At 45.1% G+C, this 18,144-nt stretch overlaps 1 protein-coding gene across 3 annotated transcripts in view; it reads left to right on the top strand.

Moving 5' to 3' along the window:
• LOC124616545 (beta-arrestin-1) overlaps positions 1-18,144 on the top strand; it is a 493,320-nt gene that overhangs the window by 458,676 nt on the left and 16,500 nt on the right. For all 3 annotated transcript variants that reach the window (XM_047144881.1, XM_047144866.1, XM_047144874.1), the window contains 2 exons: positions 454-538; positions 4,663-4,735. In XM_047144881.1, the coding sequence (XP_047000837.1) occupies positions 454-538; positions 4,663-4,735 (158 nt within the window). The remainder of the gene's footprint in view (positions 1-453; positions 539-4,662; positions 4,736-18,144) is intronic.

The following is an 18,144-nucleotide window of genomic DNA, read 5'->3' as shown; positions in this document are numbered from 1 at the left end:
GGACAATGATCCTTCTCATCATGTCGATATTGAAAAAATTGAAGTTGTAACATCAACACAAGACAGCAAAAGCAAATGCTTGTCGATATTCTATCTGAACAACTGGAAAATGTTAGATTGCATCAGAAATATGACAGTACTTGTTAAAACATCACTTGTTTCCACAGGAACTAGGCAGTGCACAAGTAAACACACTTACATCATTTTGTGAAAGGCATGCTGGCATGGTCACACATGTCCACAGCTTCTGGAGAAGGTATGATGCAACATGTTCTCAACAGGGAAAAGTTTGACAGAAGTTGATTTAAAATATACAAAATCATTAGTCAGCAATTTGCTATTTATCTGATGTTGTGTGTTATTTATGCTAATATTTGCACAGTGTGTGTGTGTAATTATTCTTTGCTGCCTATAATTACTGATTTATTTGTTGTGTCTTGCCTTTTCTTTCAGTTATATCATCATGGAGAAAACATAGCTGTGAACGTTCATATAGCCAACAACTCAAATAGAACAGTCAAGAAAATAAAGGTTTCAGGTAATGTACATGGTTTTTGTTGTTGTTGTTTTTTCTCTTGTATTTTTAAGTGCACCACTTATGTTGTATTGGTTCAGAAATATCAGATTGGTTTAAACTATCAAAATCAGATATTCTGTAGTTCAATCAAAGTATAAAAATAAAAATTGTGAACTGCAGTTGCCTATTGAACAACTGAACTATTCCTTACTTATTCAGCAGTATAAGGAAACATGTCTGGATCATCTTCATTATTCTGTTAGGATGCTTGCTTTGAGAAGGACATGCCCAACTTCGTTTCCCATCCTTGTGCAATCTAAGATTAAGCAGCAGTTCTAATGACCTTGTTATTGATGGGACGTTAAACCATAATCTCCTCATAGTCATACATCATCTTGTGAGACAGTACCTTTTCATTGTTTATTATTATTATTATTATTATTGTCATAATGCACAAAAGTGTTTTCAAATAGCGGTTGAAGGAAGTGGTGTCATTGCATACCTCCGTTCGCCAAAATGAGTATTTTTCTTGATAGGAAAAAATCAGACAGTGCTGCCAAACAACAACAACAACAACAACAACAACAAGAATAAGAAATAAGGTGTGAGAAAAATAAAACAGAAAATCTCTACTTCAGGTAGCAAGTAAGTTAAAGAGAGACTCAGTGAGGACACATGAAAACTAAAACAATACACACTGCTAAATTTGGCTTGAAGATGCCTACAACATTCTCTGTAATGGTTCAAAAGTATGACACCCTGCTTTGCGACACCTCAAGCAGTAAGATGTTGATACATGCGAAAAAAAGGCTATAACTCAGAAGTTCATGTGAGATGTAAATAAGTTAATGATGGTGTCACGTTGGTACCACATTCCACCACAATTCTGTCAACGTCATTGTGTACACGTTGCATGACCAGAAGGTTGTCATACCCACCCCCCTCTTACTCACAGTTCACCCCTTCTTTTAACACCACTGCAATGGAGGTCAGAATCAAGACACCTAATCAAGACACCTAGCACTGGAATCACGTGGTTTTCTTATTAGTGGCTGAGGAAAACATCCCTCTGCCTCTGCCTTTGCCTCTGCCCCTGCGAGAGCCACTGCAGGTCATTACTGTGCTGTTATCAAAAGCACTCATGTTGGCTGTCTGCTGCTATAGTTCATTAAAACCAAATTTTGCTGCACTTTCGAAACAGATATGGCCACTACATTGCCCGTGGCGAGAGGCAATACCTGAAATGTGATATTCTTGGCATGCTCTTGACATTATGAATCTCAGAATATTGAATTCCTTAATGATTTCCGAAATGGAATGTCCCATGTGTCTAGCTCCAACTACCATTCTGTGTTCATAGTCTGTTAATTGCCACCGTGAAACCATAATCACATTGGAAACCATTTCATATGAATTGCCTGTGTTGAAGGGACAGCTCTGTGAATGCTCTGTCCTTTCATACCTTTTGTACATGATACTACCTCTATCAGTGTATTTGTATCCAGCTATCCAACGACTTTTGTCACTTAATCACACATTACATCCAGCTGGATAACAAAGTGTTTTGTGATAGGTAAAGGTGACACTAATGAAATGGTTATTACTAATATTGTTAAGAGCTATTGTCTTAACTTACATTGTTAACCAGTGAATTTGGAGGTAGTTTGGGCCTGGTACATCTGATACGTAGAACCTGATGACAGAGTGGGGTGTCAGATAGTCATTATCAGTGTGCTACACTTCTTTAAAGTCTGCCCACATTTTAGTTACACACAAACCTCCAGATATCAGACACTCAGATTGGTACCAAACATTGTATGTCAAAAGAGGTTTGGGTGTTAGGTAACTTATGATGATCAGTTAATAGCCAGTGTGGGGCTTACAGGACTTTTTCATGTTTCTCTAACATCTAAAACTGTCTGGTCGGTATTGATATACAGCATCTAGCCTACTTCATGACAGTGTTTCACTGCATCAGATAAGTGACAGAATAAATATGACCTAAGATGAAGAAGTGGCAACCAGTGCAAAGATCATTTTGTGGACTGCACAGAGGAATTTATGGATAGAAATAGAAGACATATTACTAATGAGAGTAATTTAAGAAACAAGGGTAGAAAGCTAAGGGGGAATATCTGAAATAAAAAAGAAGTTGCAGGAAGAGATCATAAGAGAGTTCAGAATGTTGCATCAGTCATGTCATGTAATACATATTCACAATTTTAAAGCTTTCTGGCTCATACAGACTTATTGTTGCCCACAATTTTTCTTGCAGTGGGATGTAGTGCTCTTCCAATTTTTTTTTCTTTTCTTAAAGACAAGAGGATTATTCAATGGTATGTGCTGAACATTCAGTGATGTATGCTTGTGAATTGACACGAAACACGGTATACTTTGCAGGCTTGGGAAAAAAAAAGTGGTGGTCCTCAACTATATGCACTCAGACTCAGAGTTGAAATAACTTTAAATGATGAGTATGATAGCAGCAGTACCTTTAAGAATGTCATTTATTACTGCAAAACACCAATTGTGTTGATGGCCCAAGAATTAAATAAAATATAAGTTGAGTAACAGGGAAACAATAGATTCCTACTTCACGTAATTAGTTATGAGCAACAACATAGCTCGCAAGATATTCACTCCTAAATGCATTCTACGTCTTCACTGCAGAAGCCACAGAAATCTCAAAAGTGCACAAGTTGGCACTACGAAATATATCTATCTCCCGCGAGTATGTGCAAACTGCTCAACACTCCAAGTATTTCCTGTGACCGTCCATCGCACCTTCCCGTCCAGTACCCCTCTCATGTCCTCTGTGACCTGATGCTCCTCCCCACTTCCATACAGTCTTTCCATTGACTTCAGTAGTCGCCTACCATAGTGACGAGCGCTGTGATTGGCCAGAGTTCTCCCACCATGTCTCCAAGCCAATGCACTCTCTTAAACATACTGAAACACATACAAAATACTGGATTTACATTTAAATAGCTTGAAATTAAATAAATATTCCTATGGCTGGGCCATAAACACGCTCTAACACACATTATTAAATGCATAAACAAATAAATAAACATATATCAAAGGAATAGTAACAAAAGTAGGCCAGTAGCCTAATGTGTCTGTGCTTTCTAAAACACAGTAAATATTTGACCAATTTCTTCATGAATAGTATATATCAGATATAAACAAAGGCATAGACGAATAAACATATTTATAAGCATCCTGCTACTGTTTTTTTATGTAACTGTGGAGTACTTATGGCCTGACGCAATCAATAGTAATCGGCCACTTTGACCACCAATAACTCGTGTACTATTAAAGTTACATGCCTGTAATTCATAGCAATTCAGGTTTACACTAGTAGCTTTCTAAAGACATGCCGACCAACAAAATCGGATGAACTGTTTAGATTTTGGGAACTTCTGTCTGGGTGTTACTTTTTAATTTACAGTCAGATAGTAAACTTTAAACGAATAAAGGTATTTAAAATCTGATTATACCATCAGAATCGTCGTGCTAATAATGGTAACATACATGTTTCTTTTTTAGATATCATGATTCCTCTTGCTATTATTAATTTTTACATGAACTGTGAAATGAAATGTCTGCCATTATGGTTTTCCAAAGTCTGCCATCTTTGGCACTCCTGGCATACAAATCCCCTTCATTGACACAAAGCACAGACCTCGACACAGCATCAACATGGAATTCCCAGCCTCGCGGTCGGCCTGGACAATATGCTGGCCTATCCTTCTTGCTCCGGCAAATTTTTGGTACCAAGTGGTTGCTGACGAGCCCCAGCTTGCCGAGTGGCCCGTGCAGCCACGCCAAATCCGAACTTGGAATATTTTCAGGGCGTCACAACTCGCCCATTAACTCACAACATCAAGAATTGAATATTTTTGCGATGAATTACATAGTGTTTTGAGAGGATAAATCTCTGGTGTCAAAAGTTAGACTTCTGGCAACATTTACTGCTTGTTGTCATTTTTGGTTTGGAAATGACTAACTGAATATTTTGAATGGAATGCACAACTTATTTTTATGCTTAATTCCTTGTATTTTAAATTCCTCTTTAATACTCCTGCACAGGCCTTAAATTTTAGTAACATAATTTTAAAATGAGTGATGTCTCTGTTTTGCAGTGAGGCAGTTTGCAGATATCTGTCTATTTTCAACGGCACAGTACAAATGCACTGTAGCAGAAGCAGAAAGCGAGTAAGTGATTACAGTTTGTTTACGCTTAATAGTACTGTTAGGTGAAGATGTAGAATGTAATATTTAGCATTTCTGCAGTGATAAACAAATGTTTACAATGGAGAGACATTTCTCTGCAGTCGGAGGACACATTGACTAATTATTTTTGCTAAAACAAAATACTTTTTTAAATAAAAGATAATTTCTTTTTCAGAATTCCAGAATGCTGAATCTGATTCTAAGTGCCGGCATTTAAGGTGGAAATAATGCTTTAATTACAGTTAATTTTGAGTATTATTTATCACCTTACTCAACACTTAAGTGTTTTGTAATAAGAAATACAGTTCAAATGTGTGTAACAGTTAGATAGGAGAAACAGTAAACACACACACACACACACACACACACACACACACACACACACACACTCTTTGAACTAGCAGTTTTGAAAATTATGATAGTGTTGCATGCATCTACATATTTTTTATGCCAGCTTTAAATATTTTTCCGCCTGAAATTTATAGGTCTACATTATCATAAAGAATGCATCATAGTTTTACACATCACCTCTTTATAGAAATGAGTGACTCAATGCTGCTAAACATTAAGCATGATTTCATCTTCTTATAAGTGACCGACATGTTTAAGTTCCAGGTTTGATGAAAAAACAATCACCATAGTTAGCTCAACTTCGAAAGTGACTCTGTAAATGTTCCCATTTTTTATGTATCATCTGTTAGTTACGTAAGTTAAATTGCACTTAGTATTAACTAAATTGAAAACAATTAGTTACTTCCACTAGAGGTGTTCAGAAAATAACTCCCATTTACATACTGGGGAATTCAATTTGTTTTCAACAGCCTTTATATATTAGATTATGGTAAGGAAGTCTCAGTTGTAATGGAAGGATTGAAGATAAGCACTCTCTGTGTAGCTGAAGAGATGCAGAGTGCCTCACAGCTTCATGAACGAGATTGAAAACACACACACACACACACACACACACACACACACCCACACACCTCTCCAATTTGTTCTTTATAGGAGACTCAATGTATTTCAAAATTCACGTTACAGTCTTCTGGAGGTTGTGAAACACCCTATCAGAATTAATATTAGGCACTTTTTGAGGCCTTAGAAGGGATTTAATAGATTGAGTCTTACAAGGAACACATGTCCCCCTGCGGGTCCGGGGTAAGAATAGGCCCGAGGTATTCCTGCCTGTCGTAAGAGGCGACTAAAAGGTGTTTCAACCGTTTTGGCCTCCTAGTAGTAGGCCCCCCCTGGGATTTGACCTCCATTTTTCAAAATTCTACAGAAGTACGAGCCTTTTGGGGAAGGACGCCTTACGTGGTGTATCACTGGTCCTCAGTGCACTAAGACCTTGGCACTCAGCATTGTAACAGCGTTGTAACCACACCCACTATTCCTCAAATTGGGCCTAAACGCCTGATGGGTTGCACAAGTTACGCCCATAGTGCGTCCCCATCTGTGCCTACGATCATGATGGACTTTCCATGGCACCCGAAATCCAGCACGGTAGCCAGCCCGTTGTGGTGGGGTCGCCATGTACCCTCTAGGTTGTAGCCCCCTGACAACACAGGGATTGTACTGCTGATACCTGAGCTGCACCCTCCCCACGTCGGCCAAGGAGTAGATGCCCGTCTCCTTGGGGCATCAGGACTCCCGGCAACGGTCATCCTGCCAGGTGGCCCTTGCTGAGGCTGGGTGGCGTCCGTGGGGAGAGCCCCTGGTCGGAGTGGGTGGTATCGGGGCGGACGTTTCGCAGTTGAAACGTCAACATGTATCGGGTTGATCTGCGGCCGAGTCTTTTAAAAAGAAAGGTACTGTCTCTGGTTGTGGTTCTCCTGCCCTTTCCCACTTGTCCACTCCCTGGGAGGAAGGACAGGCCCGCCAGCTTGGGGCGAAGTACTTCCCCCGCTATTTAGTCTGTTCTCGGACCGATGGGGGGGACGTTCGCCACCTCCAAGCCCATGTTCTTTGTCCAGCACATAGAGTACATCTTCGGGGAAATCGAGGCTCTCAGTAAAATGCGTTCGGGGTCCGTTCTTATAAAGACCACCCCCGCCACACAGTCGGCGGCGCTTCAGGCGTGTGACCGACTAGGGGACATCCCAGTGTCCATTGTCCCGCATCTGGCCCTGAATAGGACACAGGGGGTTATTTTTCATCGGGACCTCCTGCTGCAATCTGATGAGGAGCTCGGGGCCAACCTGGAGCGCCGAGGCGTGCATTTCGTCTGGCGAGTCCAGCGCGGCCCCAAAGACAGTCGCATCGACACCGGGGCCTTTATCCTCACCTTCGAGGGGGACGTTCTCCCGGAGAAGGTAAAGGTGATGTGCTACCGGTGCGACGTGCGACCTCCCATGCGCTCCTTTCGGTGTTTGCGCTTTGGGCACATGTCTTCACGGTGTGAGGCTGAGCCCTTTGTGGCGATTGTGGACGTCCTCTTCGTGAGGAACATACATGCACCCCACCACCTCAGTGCGTCAATTGTCCTGGCATCCACTCGCCTAGATCTTTAGACTGCCCCGCGTATCAGATGGAGAAGAAGATTCAAGAATTAAAAACTTTGGATCGTCTCTCTTATTCTGAGGCCAGGAAGAAGTATGACCGCCTCCATCCCGTGACGTTGACAATTTCATTTGCCTCAGTCGTGTCCACTCCTTCCACAGTATCCTCACCCCTATCCTGTCCCCCCTCCACCTCCTCACCCCATCCGGGGTCTATGCCTCCGCCTCCCAAATCCCTCCCTTCCAAATCCTCCTCCCTCGTGGCCCCTGCCCCCTCTGCCCCAGGGGCCACCCTTCCTCCTCCTTCCCCTCCGCCGCCTGAGAAGCGATCCTCTTCTCAGGCGTCCATCGGGGAAACATTCCGGATCCCGGCTTCCGAGGTCCAGCGTTCCAAAACAGACCCCGCATGTGAGGACCTTCTTCGGGTCCAGCCAACCATCCCCGTGCCTCAACAGACTTCCAAGAAGGCCTCCAAGAAGTAGTCTTTATCCCCCTCTCCACCCTGGCGCGTTTCGTCTGACGTTCCATCCGTGAGTCGCTGCTCCCGCCCGTCATCAGTTTCGCCGGGACGCTCTGGTGCCAGGCACTCAGCTGGCCTCTCGTCTATGAATGATGCTGCCCCTCCTACGCAACCCAGGAAAGCGGCCGCAGCTGGCGACGACTCGATGGAACAGGATCCACCTCCCGCCGGTTGTAGCATTGTTCCCTCGCAACCTGGCCCTCCGCGGCCGTCGAGGTGACCAGCTCTTCCCCCGTTTCATTCCCCCTTTTTTCTGACTAGCGATGGCTTTGTTACATTGGAAAATAAGAGGTATTCGATCTAATCGGGAGGAATTACAACTGCTGCTCCGCCTGCACTGTCCGCTCGTCCTTGGTCTCCAGGAAACCAAGTTGCGCCCAACTGACCGTATTGCTTTTACCCACTATATCTCGGAGCAGTCTGACCTCACCCCTGTGGACGGTATCCCAGCTCATGGTGGGGTCATGTTGCTCGTTCGGGACGATGTCTATTACCATCCCATCCCATTGACCACCCCACTCCAAGCCATAGCTGTCAGTATTACTCTTTCTGCCTTTACTTTTTCTGTTTGTACCGTATACACTCCATCGTCATCCGCAGTTAGTCAGGCTGACTTGATGCATCTGATTGTTCAGCTTCCTCCGCTGTTTTTATTGTTTGGCGACTTCAATGCCCATCATCCCCTTTGGGGCTCTCCTGCATCCTGTCAGAGAGGCTCCCTCTTGGCGGATGTCTTCAACCATCTCAATCTTGTCTGCCTCAATACCGGCGCCCCGACTTTCCTCTCGGACTCTACTCATACCTACTCCCACTTGGACCTCTCGATCTGTTCTACCACTCTTGCCCGTCGGTTCGAGTGGTATGTCCTTTCTGACACCTATTCGAGCGACTACTTCCCCTGTGTCATTCGTCTCCTGCACCACACCCCATCCCCACGTCCTTCGAGCTGGACTCGAGACTTTACTCCTTCCTGGCGATCTTTCCAGACCACATTTTTCTCAGTTGTGACAGTTAGGTCGAATACCTCAGGGCTGTTATCATCAATGCTGCCGAACGTTCCATTCCTCATACTACCTCTTCTTCACATCGCGTTTCCGTCCCCTGGTGGAATGAGGCTTGTAGAGACGCTATCCGTGCTCGACGACATGCTTTACACACCTTTCGCCGCCATCCTACGTTGGCGAATTGTATTGGATACAAAAGACTCGAAGCGCAATGCCGTAGAGTCATCAAAGACAGCAAAAAAGCTTGTTGGGCCTCTTTCACCAGCTCTTTTAACAGTTTTACTCCCTCTTCTGTCGTCTGGGGTGGCCTGCGCCGGCTGTCGGGCATTAAGGCCCACTCCTCGGTACCTGGCCTGACTTCAGGTAATGAGGTCCTTGTTGATCCTGTGGCTGTCTCCAACGCCTTCGGCCGCTTTTTCGCGGAAGTTTCAAGCTCCGCCCATTACCACCTTGCCTTCCTTCCCAGGAAAGAGGCAGAAGAGGCTCAGCGACCTTCCTTCCACTCGCTGAATCTGGAAAATTATAATGCCCCCTTTACTATGCGGGAACTCGAACGTGCGCTTGCACTGTCCCGGTCCTCTGCTCCGGGGCCAGATGCCATTCACGTGCAGACGCTGGCACACCTTTCTCCGGCAGGCAAAAGCTTCCTTCTTCGTACCTACAATCGCGTCTGGACCGAAGGTCAAGTCCCCATGCGTTGGCGTGATGCCGTCGTTGTTCCTATACCCAAACCCGGGAAGGATAGACACCTTCCTTCTAGTTACCGCCCCATTTCTCCTACAAGCTGTGTCTGTAAGGTGATGGAGCGCATGGTTAACGCTCGGTTAGTTTGGATTCTTGAATCTTGACGGCTACTTACCAATGTTCAATGCGGCTTTCGTCGCCACCACTCCGCTGTTGACCACCTTGTGACCTTGTCGACATTCATCATGACCAACTTTTTGCGAAAGCGCCAAACGGTAGCCGTGTTCTTCGATTTGGAGAAGGCTTATGATACCTGTTGGAGAGGAGGTATCCTCCGCACTACGCACCGGTGGGGTCTACGCGGTCGCCTGCCCCTTTTTATTGATTCCTTTTTAACAGATCGAAAGTTTAGGGTACGTGTGGGTTCTGTATTGTCCGACGTCTTCCTCCAGGAGAACGGAGTGCCTCAGGGCTTCGTCTTGAGCGTAGCCCTTTTTGCCATAGCGATCAATCTAATTATGGATTGCATTCCTCCTAATGTCTCAGGCTCTCTTTTTGTCGATGACTTTGCGATCTACTGCAGTGCCCAGAGAACATGCCTCCTGGAGCGCTGCCTTCAGCGTTGTCTAGACAGCCTATACTCGTGGAGTGTGGCAAATGGCTTCCGGTTCTCTGAAGAGAAGACAGTTTGCATCAACTTTTGACGATATAAAGCATTCCTTCCGCCATCCTTACATCTCGGTCCCGTTGTTCTCCCTCTCGTGGAAACAACTAAGTTTCTAGGGCTCACACTGGACAGGAAACTTTGTTGGTCTCCGCACGTCTCTTATTTGGCTGCCCGTTGTACGCGTTCCCTTAATGTCCTCAGAGTTCTTAGTGGTTCATCTTGGGGAGCGGATCGCACTGTCCTGCTTCGCTTGTATTGGTCCATAGTCCGGTCAAAGCTGGATTATGGGAGCCTCGTCTACTCGTCTGCTCGGCCATCCCTCTTACGCCGTCTCAACTCCATCCACCACAGGGGGTTAAGTCTTGCAACCGGAGCATTCTACACTAGTCCCGTCGAGAGTCTTTATGCTGAAGTTGCCGAATTACCATCGACCTACCGGCGCGACGTACTGCTTTGTCGGTATGCCTGCCGGCTGTTGTCAATGCCCGACCACCCCTCTTATCAGTCCTTCTTTGCCGATGCTCTCGACCGTCAGTATGTGTTGTATGTGTCTGCCCTGCTGCCCCCTGGAGTCCGCTTTCATCGCCTGCTTCGACAATTGGATTTTGCCCTCCCTACCACCTTCAGAGAGGGTGAGAGCCCGACACCACCTTGGCTCCAGGCTCCGGTTCATATTTATCTCGACCTCAGCTCGCTCCCGAAGGAGGGTACTCCGGCTGCAGTGTATTGCTCACGGTTTGTCGAACTTCGTGCGCGACTTGCCAGTCACACCTTTATTTGCACTGATGGCTCCAAAACTGACGATGGTGTCGGCTGTGCCTTTGTCGTTGGGGCCGTCACCTTTAAATACCGGCTCCTCGACCAGTGTTCCAGCTTTACAGCCGAGCTTTTTGCTCTCCATTAGGTTGTTCAGTATGTCCGCCATCACCGCCATTCATCGTATGTACTCTGCTCTGATTCACTCAGTGCTCTTCAGAGCCTTGGAGCTCCATATCCGGTCCATCCCTTGGTGCAACGGATCCAGCAGTCCCTCCATTCTTTTGCTGATGATGGCTGTCCTGTCAGCTTTCTGTGGGTTCCCGGCCATGTAGGAGTGCCTGGGAATGAGGCTGCTGATGCTGCAGCCAAGGCTGCAGTCCTCCTGCCTCGGCCAGCCTCCCATTGTGTCCCATCATCTGATGTTAGTGGGGTTGTTTGTAAGAGGCTTGTGTCGTTGTGGTGGGATACTTGCTCATCACTTCAAGGAAACAAGCTCGGGGCAGTATAACCGTTCCCAACTGCTTGGACAACCTCCTCCCGACCATCTCAGCGAGAAGATGTCCTTCTGACCAGGTTGCGGATTGGACAATGCCGGTTTAGCCACCGCTACCTGCTCTCCGGTGACCCAGCCCCGCAGTGCCCTTGTGGTCATGCATAACAGTGCACCATGTTTTATTGTCGTGTCCCCGTTTTAGTCAATCTCATGTTGTCCTGTCTCTGCCATCTACTTTACAGGATATTTTAGCTGATGACGCTCGAGCAGCTGCTCGTGTTCTTCGTTTCATTACTTTGACTGGCTTGTCCAAAGACATCTAACTCTTTCACTTATTTTATCTGCATCTTTGTAAGAACTTTCTGGTGCCCCCCCCCCCCCCCCCCCCTTGAGTTTTACTAAATTCTATGTGCTCTAACAATTGTGACTGGTGACAAGGCGCTTATGACCTCAGTAGTTGAGCGCCCTTAAACCCCATAAAAAAAAAAAAAAAAAAAAAAAAAAAAAAAAAAAAAAAAAAAAAAAAAAAAAAAAAAAAAAAAAAAAAAAGAGAGAGGGACCCATGTCCGAAAATGTCATCTAATGACAATACTAAAGAGCTTCAAAGTTATAGGAGCCAGCACCTGTAAATGTACATATGCGAGTGTTGATTCCATGATGATATTGTTACAAACTTTCTAGGATTACTGAGAAGAATAAATGTATCAGTTTGAGGCAAGGGTGCCTGTACTGGAAACAAAAGAGTAGAAAGTTACTAGTAAAAACTGTTCAGATACCTCTGACATTGGATTACATGTACTTGGACTGTTATTGCTAAGATTGTAGTATATGGACCAAAACAAGTAAAAATATCCAGTAAACATTAGCTTGAAAACATCTCCTCTGTTGAACAAGTATTCATAACTCTTAAGATATGCGTTTTAGACCCGATGTTTACTAGATATTTTTTTTCTTGTGTTGGTCCATATTACCACACCTGAAAGTTGCCCATCCTACAATCTTAGCAACATTACCACTACATGTATTCCACTGTCAGAAGTATTGGAACAGTTTTTGTGTATAACTTTTGAGTAGTTCATTTCTTGTAAAGGGACTCTTACCTCAGATTGACACATTTATCCCTCTCCATTGTCCTAGAAAGTTCGTGACATCACGGAATAATCCTGTACGTACATACATACATTTAATGGTGCTGGCACCTATAACTTTGATGCTCCGTAGTGTCATTGGATGACATTTCCGCACATAGGTTTCTGTGTAAAACTTGTTCCACTAAGTCCCCTCCACAACCTCTAGAAGTGTATAACATCAATTGTGAAACACACTGTGTGTGTTCAGCAATGTAGGAAAAGATAGATTGCTACTTACTGTAAAGAAGACACGTCAAGTTGCAGACAGACACAATTAAGACACTCACTCACAGCTTTTGACCACAACCTGCATCAGTAAGAGGGACACACACATATGCACACCACTCAAGCACACAAGATTGCCAACTCCTTGGGCCAGAATGCAGCATCACTTGGGATGCAAATAGCAATCTGGAGGGGGGGGGGGGGGAGGGTGAAAGGGTAATAGTTTAGTGGTGGAGAGAGAGACAAACACTGTCTGGTGGACTGTGCAGAGACTAGACTGCCAACAGGTGCAGCATCAGGAGGTTATGGGGCAGGGAGGTGGGGAAAAAGGAGCAAAAAAGGAGAGGAGTGTGGAAAGCCAGGTGGGTGCATTGGCAGAGGGTGGCAAATAAGCAGGGTGGGAGATGAGAATGAGAATGAGGAAGAGATCATAGGACAGAGGGGGTGGAAACTAATGGGTGGAGAATGTGGGGACAGTATGTACCATAGGTTGAGGTGGGGATAGTACAGGAGTGGAGAATGTGTTGCAAGCATAACTCCCATCTGCTCACTTCACAAAAGCTGGTGGTGGAGGAAGGATCCAGATGGCTCGGGTAGTGAAGCAGCCATTTAAATGGAGGATATTCGTTCAGTTGCATATGTGCCACAGAGTGGTCTACTTTGCTCTTGGCCACTGATTGGCGGTGACCATCCATCTGGTGGACAGCTGGTTGGTAGTCATATCAGTGTACAAAGCTGTGCAGTGATTGCAGCAGAGCTGTAAATGACATGGCTACTTTCACAGGTGGCCTGGCCCCTGACGGGGTAGGATGAGCTTATGACAGGACTGAATAGGAAGTGCTTGGTGAGTGGATTGGACAGATTTTGCACCTGCGTCTTCCACAGGGATATGATCCATGTGGCAAGGGGTTGGGATTGGGAATGGTATAGGGATGGACTAGGATGTTGTGGAGGTTGGGTGGGTGACAGAACAACACTTTAGGAGTGGTGGACAGTATCTTGGGTAGGATGTCCTTATTTCAGGGCACAATGATAGGTAATCAAAGCCCTGGTGAAGGATGTGGTTCAGTTATTCTAGTATGTGTGGTACTGGGTGTTGAAGGAGCACTCATTTGTCACTAGTTTTTGGATGTGGTGGGTGGAGGGTGAGGGGAAATGGCACAGGAGATTTTTTTGCAAATTACGTTAGGGGGATAGTGCCTGTCAGTGAAGGCCTTGGTGAGGCCTTCAGTACACTGAACAAGGTAGTTGTCGCTGTAGGTACACTGTCCCCAAGTAGCCAAGCTATATGGGAGGGATTTTTTTGTGTGGAAGGGATGATAGCTGTTAAAATGCAGGTACTGTTTGTGGTTGGTAGGTTTAAGGTTGGTAGAGATGTGGGTGGAGCCATCAGAGAGGAGGTGGTCAACATCTAGGAAGGTGGCAAACTTGATTGAGGAGGAGAATGTGAAGCAGGTGGGAGAGAACGTCTTCAGGTTATGAAGGAAGAAAGATAGGGTGACATCATGAAGATATCATCAATGAACCTGAACGAAACTAAGGGTTTGGCTAGGAAGGTCTCCTGGAGATAGTGCACAAAGAGTTTGGTGACGGTGGGTGCCATGCAGGTGCCCATACTTCCCTCCCTTCAAATAAGTACTAGTTGTGAGTTAGGATAAAGTTAGTAAAGTGTGTGGGGAATTAGGTAGTGGGGCTGGATTCTGAAGGACGATGGGAAAGGTAGTGTTCAACAGCGGTAATACCATGGGCATGAGGGATGTTGTATGAGGCGGTGGCATCAGCACTGACAATTAGAGGCCAAGGAAGTAAATGGGTGGGGTTGGTGGGGAGTTTATGAAGGAATTGGTTGGGTCTTTAATGTGGAGGCTAGATTACGGGCAATTGGGAGGAGGTATTGGTCAGTGAGAGCCGAAATTCTTTCAGTGGGCGCAATAGCGAGCCACAATGGGTAGTCCATGATTGTTGGGTTTGTGGTTTTTGGGGAGCATGTAGAAGGTGGATGTGCATGGTGTCATAGGAGTGAGGGGGGAAATGGTTTAAGGGGAGGGCCTGTGGTTTTACACAGGAATTGGAGTTTGTGTTGGACTTCTGGGATGAGATCACTCTGGCAAAGTTTGTTGCTGGAAGAGTCAGATAATTGGCGAAGGCCTTCTGCCAGGTTATCACATTGATTAACAACAACATTGGTGGAATCCTTGTCTGCAGATAGGGTGAGGTGGTCATGATTTTTTTTGAGATTGTACTTGACTGTTTTTTCTTCTACTGAAATGTTGGTGTTTAGAGGAAGGGACCTTGGGAAGGATGGTGAGACTAAGTTGGAGATAAGGAATTCCTGGAAGGTGTCCAGCAGGTGGTTATGGGAGGGGGGGGGGGGGGGGGGTTATCACGGTTGGATGGTGGTACGAATTGGAAGAGGCAGGGTTCAATGTTGGAATTACAGTGATTTTTGGTTGGAGGGATTGGTGGCAAAGAAGTGCTTTCATTGCAGGAACTGGGAGGAGGAGAGTAGGTTTTTGACAAGTCCATCACGGTTAAATTTTGGTGTAGGACTAAAGTTGAGGCCTTTGGATAGTACTGAAACATCTGTGGAGTTGAGGGTGTTGGTGGGAAGGTTAACAACAGTGTTATGGGTATGTTTTATGTCTGGATTTGGTGGGGAGTTGGTAGGGAGTTTGGGGGATGTGGCAAGTTGAAAAGGTCAGTGAGGTAGGGTTTAGCTGCTATGAGGGGTGGACGAGGAGGAACACTGTGGGTACAATCGACGTCAGATAGTGTGCCCTGAGATGGTAGTAGGCTGTCAGCAAATTGGATAATTTATGGAGGTGGTGTCTGGAATACCCCTCGGGCTGCTGGAGAACAAGGGATTCAATTTTGGAGATGCGACATATGGAGTGAGGATTGCAGAATGTAGTATCTTGTGGAGGGAGCAGAGGTGGTTGTGGGATGCCTGTGCCATGGAGATGTGTTTTTTGCAGTACCAGGTTTGTGATGACCAGGGATTGTGGCATCTGAAAAGTTGCATTGTGAAAGTAGGGGTGGGATCCAGAGAAAGGAATCTTTATAGTTAGGTTATTTGGGGGGGGGGGGGGGGGTGGTTTTCGTGGTTTAGGCAGCATTTGAGAAACAGGATGTGGGACTGCGTTTCAGCTAGGGAAAGGGATACTTTTCTGAATTGGTGCAGAAAGATGGAGCATGGGTCCATTGTAGCAGGAATGGTGTAAAGAAAAATCGAAATGATGCAGAAATGGGCAAAATAGGTGTTTCTGATTGTGAGAGGATCTGGCTAAGTGAAAAGATGCATGTAGGTGCATAATAATACATAAAGACGTGCAGAAACACACGCAGATACGCAAAAAATATGCACAAATATGTAAAAATACATACAAATATGCAAAAATACATGAAATTGTGGGAAACCATGTAAAACTGTGCACAAATACGTTAAAAACGTGCAGAAACATGGGTGAAAAGGAACGATGACCGGTAATCCAAGAGAGGAGGGGGGGGGGGGGGTTAGGTCAAGGATCAAAAGTTCATGTGGCACGGGCAGGTGTGGAAAACAAAAGTCTTAAGTATGCCAGGATGAGGGATTAAGTGGGATCAATAAGAATAAATGTGGTTATAATTTCAGAGGAAAGAATCTGAGGCATTAGGTGCAGCATCAACAATAAAGTAGAGAAAGAATTGGACCCTGAGAAGAGGATTGCTATAGACTAGAGCAACAAAGGAAAAAAAAATCACAGGGTTGGAGGGTGGAAGAATGCCGTTCAGAAAAAAAATCAAAGAATTGAAACACTAGATAGGAATATCAACAGTGTAGGAGAAGACTTATCGCTATTTACATTGAATGAGACATGTCAAGTTGCAGACAGAGACACGAGAGAGAGAGAGAGAGAGAGAGAGAGAGAGCAAGCACACGCACACACGACCGCCAACTCCTGCACCTCAGGCCAGGAATGCATCGCATGGGATGTAAGCAGCAATCTTGCCTCCAGCACTTTTTAAGTCAATATTTGAACAGGGTCTGATGTGACTTCCATATCATATTAACAGAATCTTCCGTCGGTTCTTGGTAGAACAACATTATAATAATAAATGAAAAACACCAGTTTGCTTTTGGTCTACAATATTACTTTTATTGCTAACCGGTTTTCAGCTTACAGGGCCATCTTCAGACATTTACTGAATGTCTGAAGATGGCCTTGTAAGCCGAAAACCGGTTAGCAATAAAATTAATATTGTAGAACAAAAGCAAATTGGTGTTTTTCATTTATGACTTCCATATATTTAATTTTCTTTGTTTTGCTTAGCTACATTATGTGATTGGAAGTATCCAGATACATAGCTAAAAATGACGTTTAAGTTTGTGCCGCCCTCCTTTGGTAATGCTGGAATTAAATATGGTGTTGGTCCATCCTTAGCCTTGATGACAGCTTCCACTCTTGCAGACATACATTCAATCAGGTGCTGGAAGATTTCTTGGGAAATGGCAGCCCATTCTTCACGGAGTGCTGCATTGAGGAGAGGTATTGATGTCTGTCAGTGGGGCCTGGCACGAAGTTGGCATTCCAAAACATCCCAAAGGTGTTCTATAGGATTCAGGTCAGGATTCTATGCAGGCCAGTCCATTACAAGGATGTTATTGCCGTTTAACCGCTCCGCCACAGGCCATGCATTATGAACAGGTGCTCATTCATGTTGAAAGATGCAATTGCCATCCCCGAATTGCTCTTCGACAGTGGAAAGCAAGAAGATGCTTAAAACATCAATGTAGGCCTGTTCTCTGATAGTGGCACGTGAAATAACAATGGGTGCAAGCCTCCTCCATGATAAACATGACCACGCCATAACACTACCCCTCCGAATTCCACTGTTGGCACTACACACACTGGGAGATGACGTTCACCATGCATTTACCATACCCGCACACTGCCATCGGATTGCCACATCGTGTAGCGTGATTCGTCGCTCCACACAATGTTTTTCCATTGTTCAGTTGTCGAATGTTTACACTCCTTACACCAAGCGAGGCATCGTTTGGCATTTACCGGTGTGCTGTGTGGCTTATGAGCAGCCGCTCGACCATGAAATCCAAGTTTTCACATCTCCTGCCTAACTGTCAGAGTACTTGCAGTGGATCATGATGCAGTTTTTAATTCCTGTCTGATGGTCTGAATAGATGTCTGCCTATTACACATTACAACGCTCTTCTACTGTCGGCAGTCTGTCAGTCAACAGATAAGGTCAGCCTGTATGCTTTTGTGCTGTGTGTGTCCCCCTTCACATTTCCACTTCACTTTCACATTTCCACTTCACTTTCACATTTCCACTTCACTTTCACATTTCCACTTCACTTTCACATCAGAAACAGTGGACCTAGGAATGTTTAGGAGTGTGGAAATTTCGCATACAGA

Source organism: Schistocerca americana, chromosome 1 (genome assembly GCF_021461395.2).
Source record: "Schistocerca americana isolate TAMUIC-IGC-003095 chromosome 1, iqSchAmer2.1, whole genome shotgun sequence".
In the NCBI taxonomy this organism is placed as follows: Eukaryota; Metazoa; Arthropoda; class Insecta; order Orthoptera; family Acrididae; genus Schistocerca; species Schistocerca americana.
Note: the sequence above shows the minus strand (reverse complement) of the source record. Positions and strands in the feature narration are given on the sequence as shown.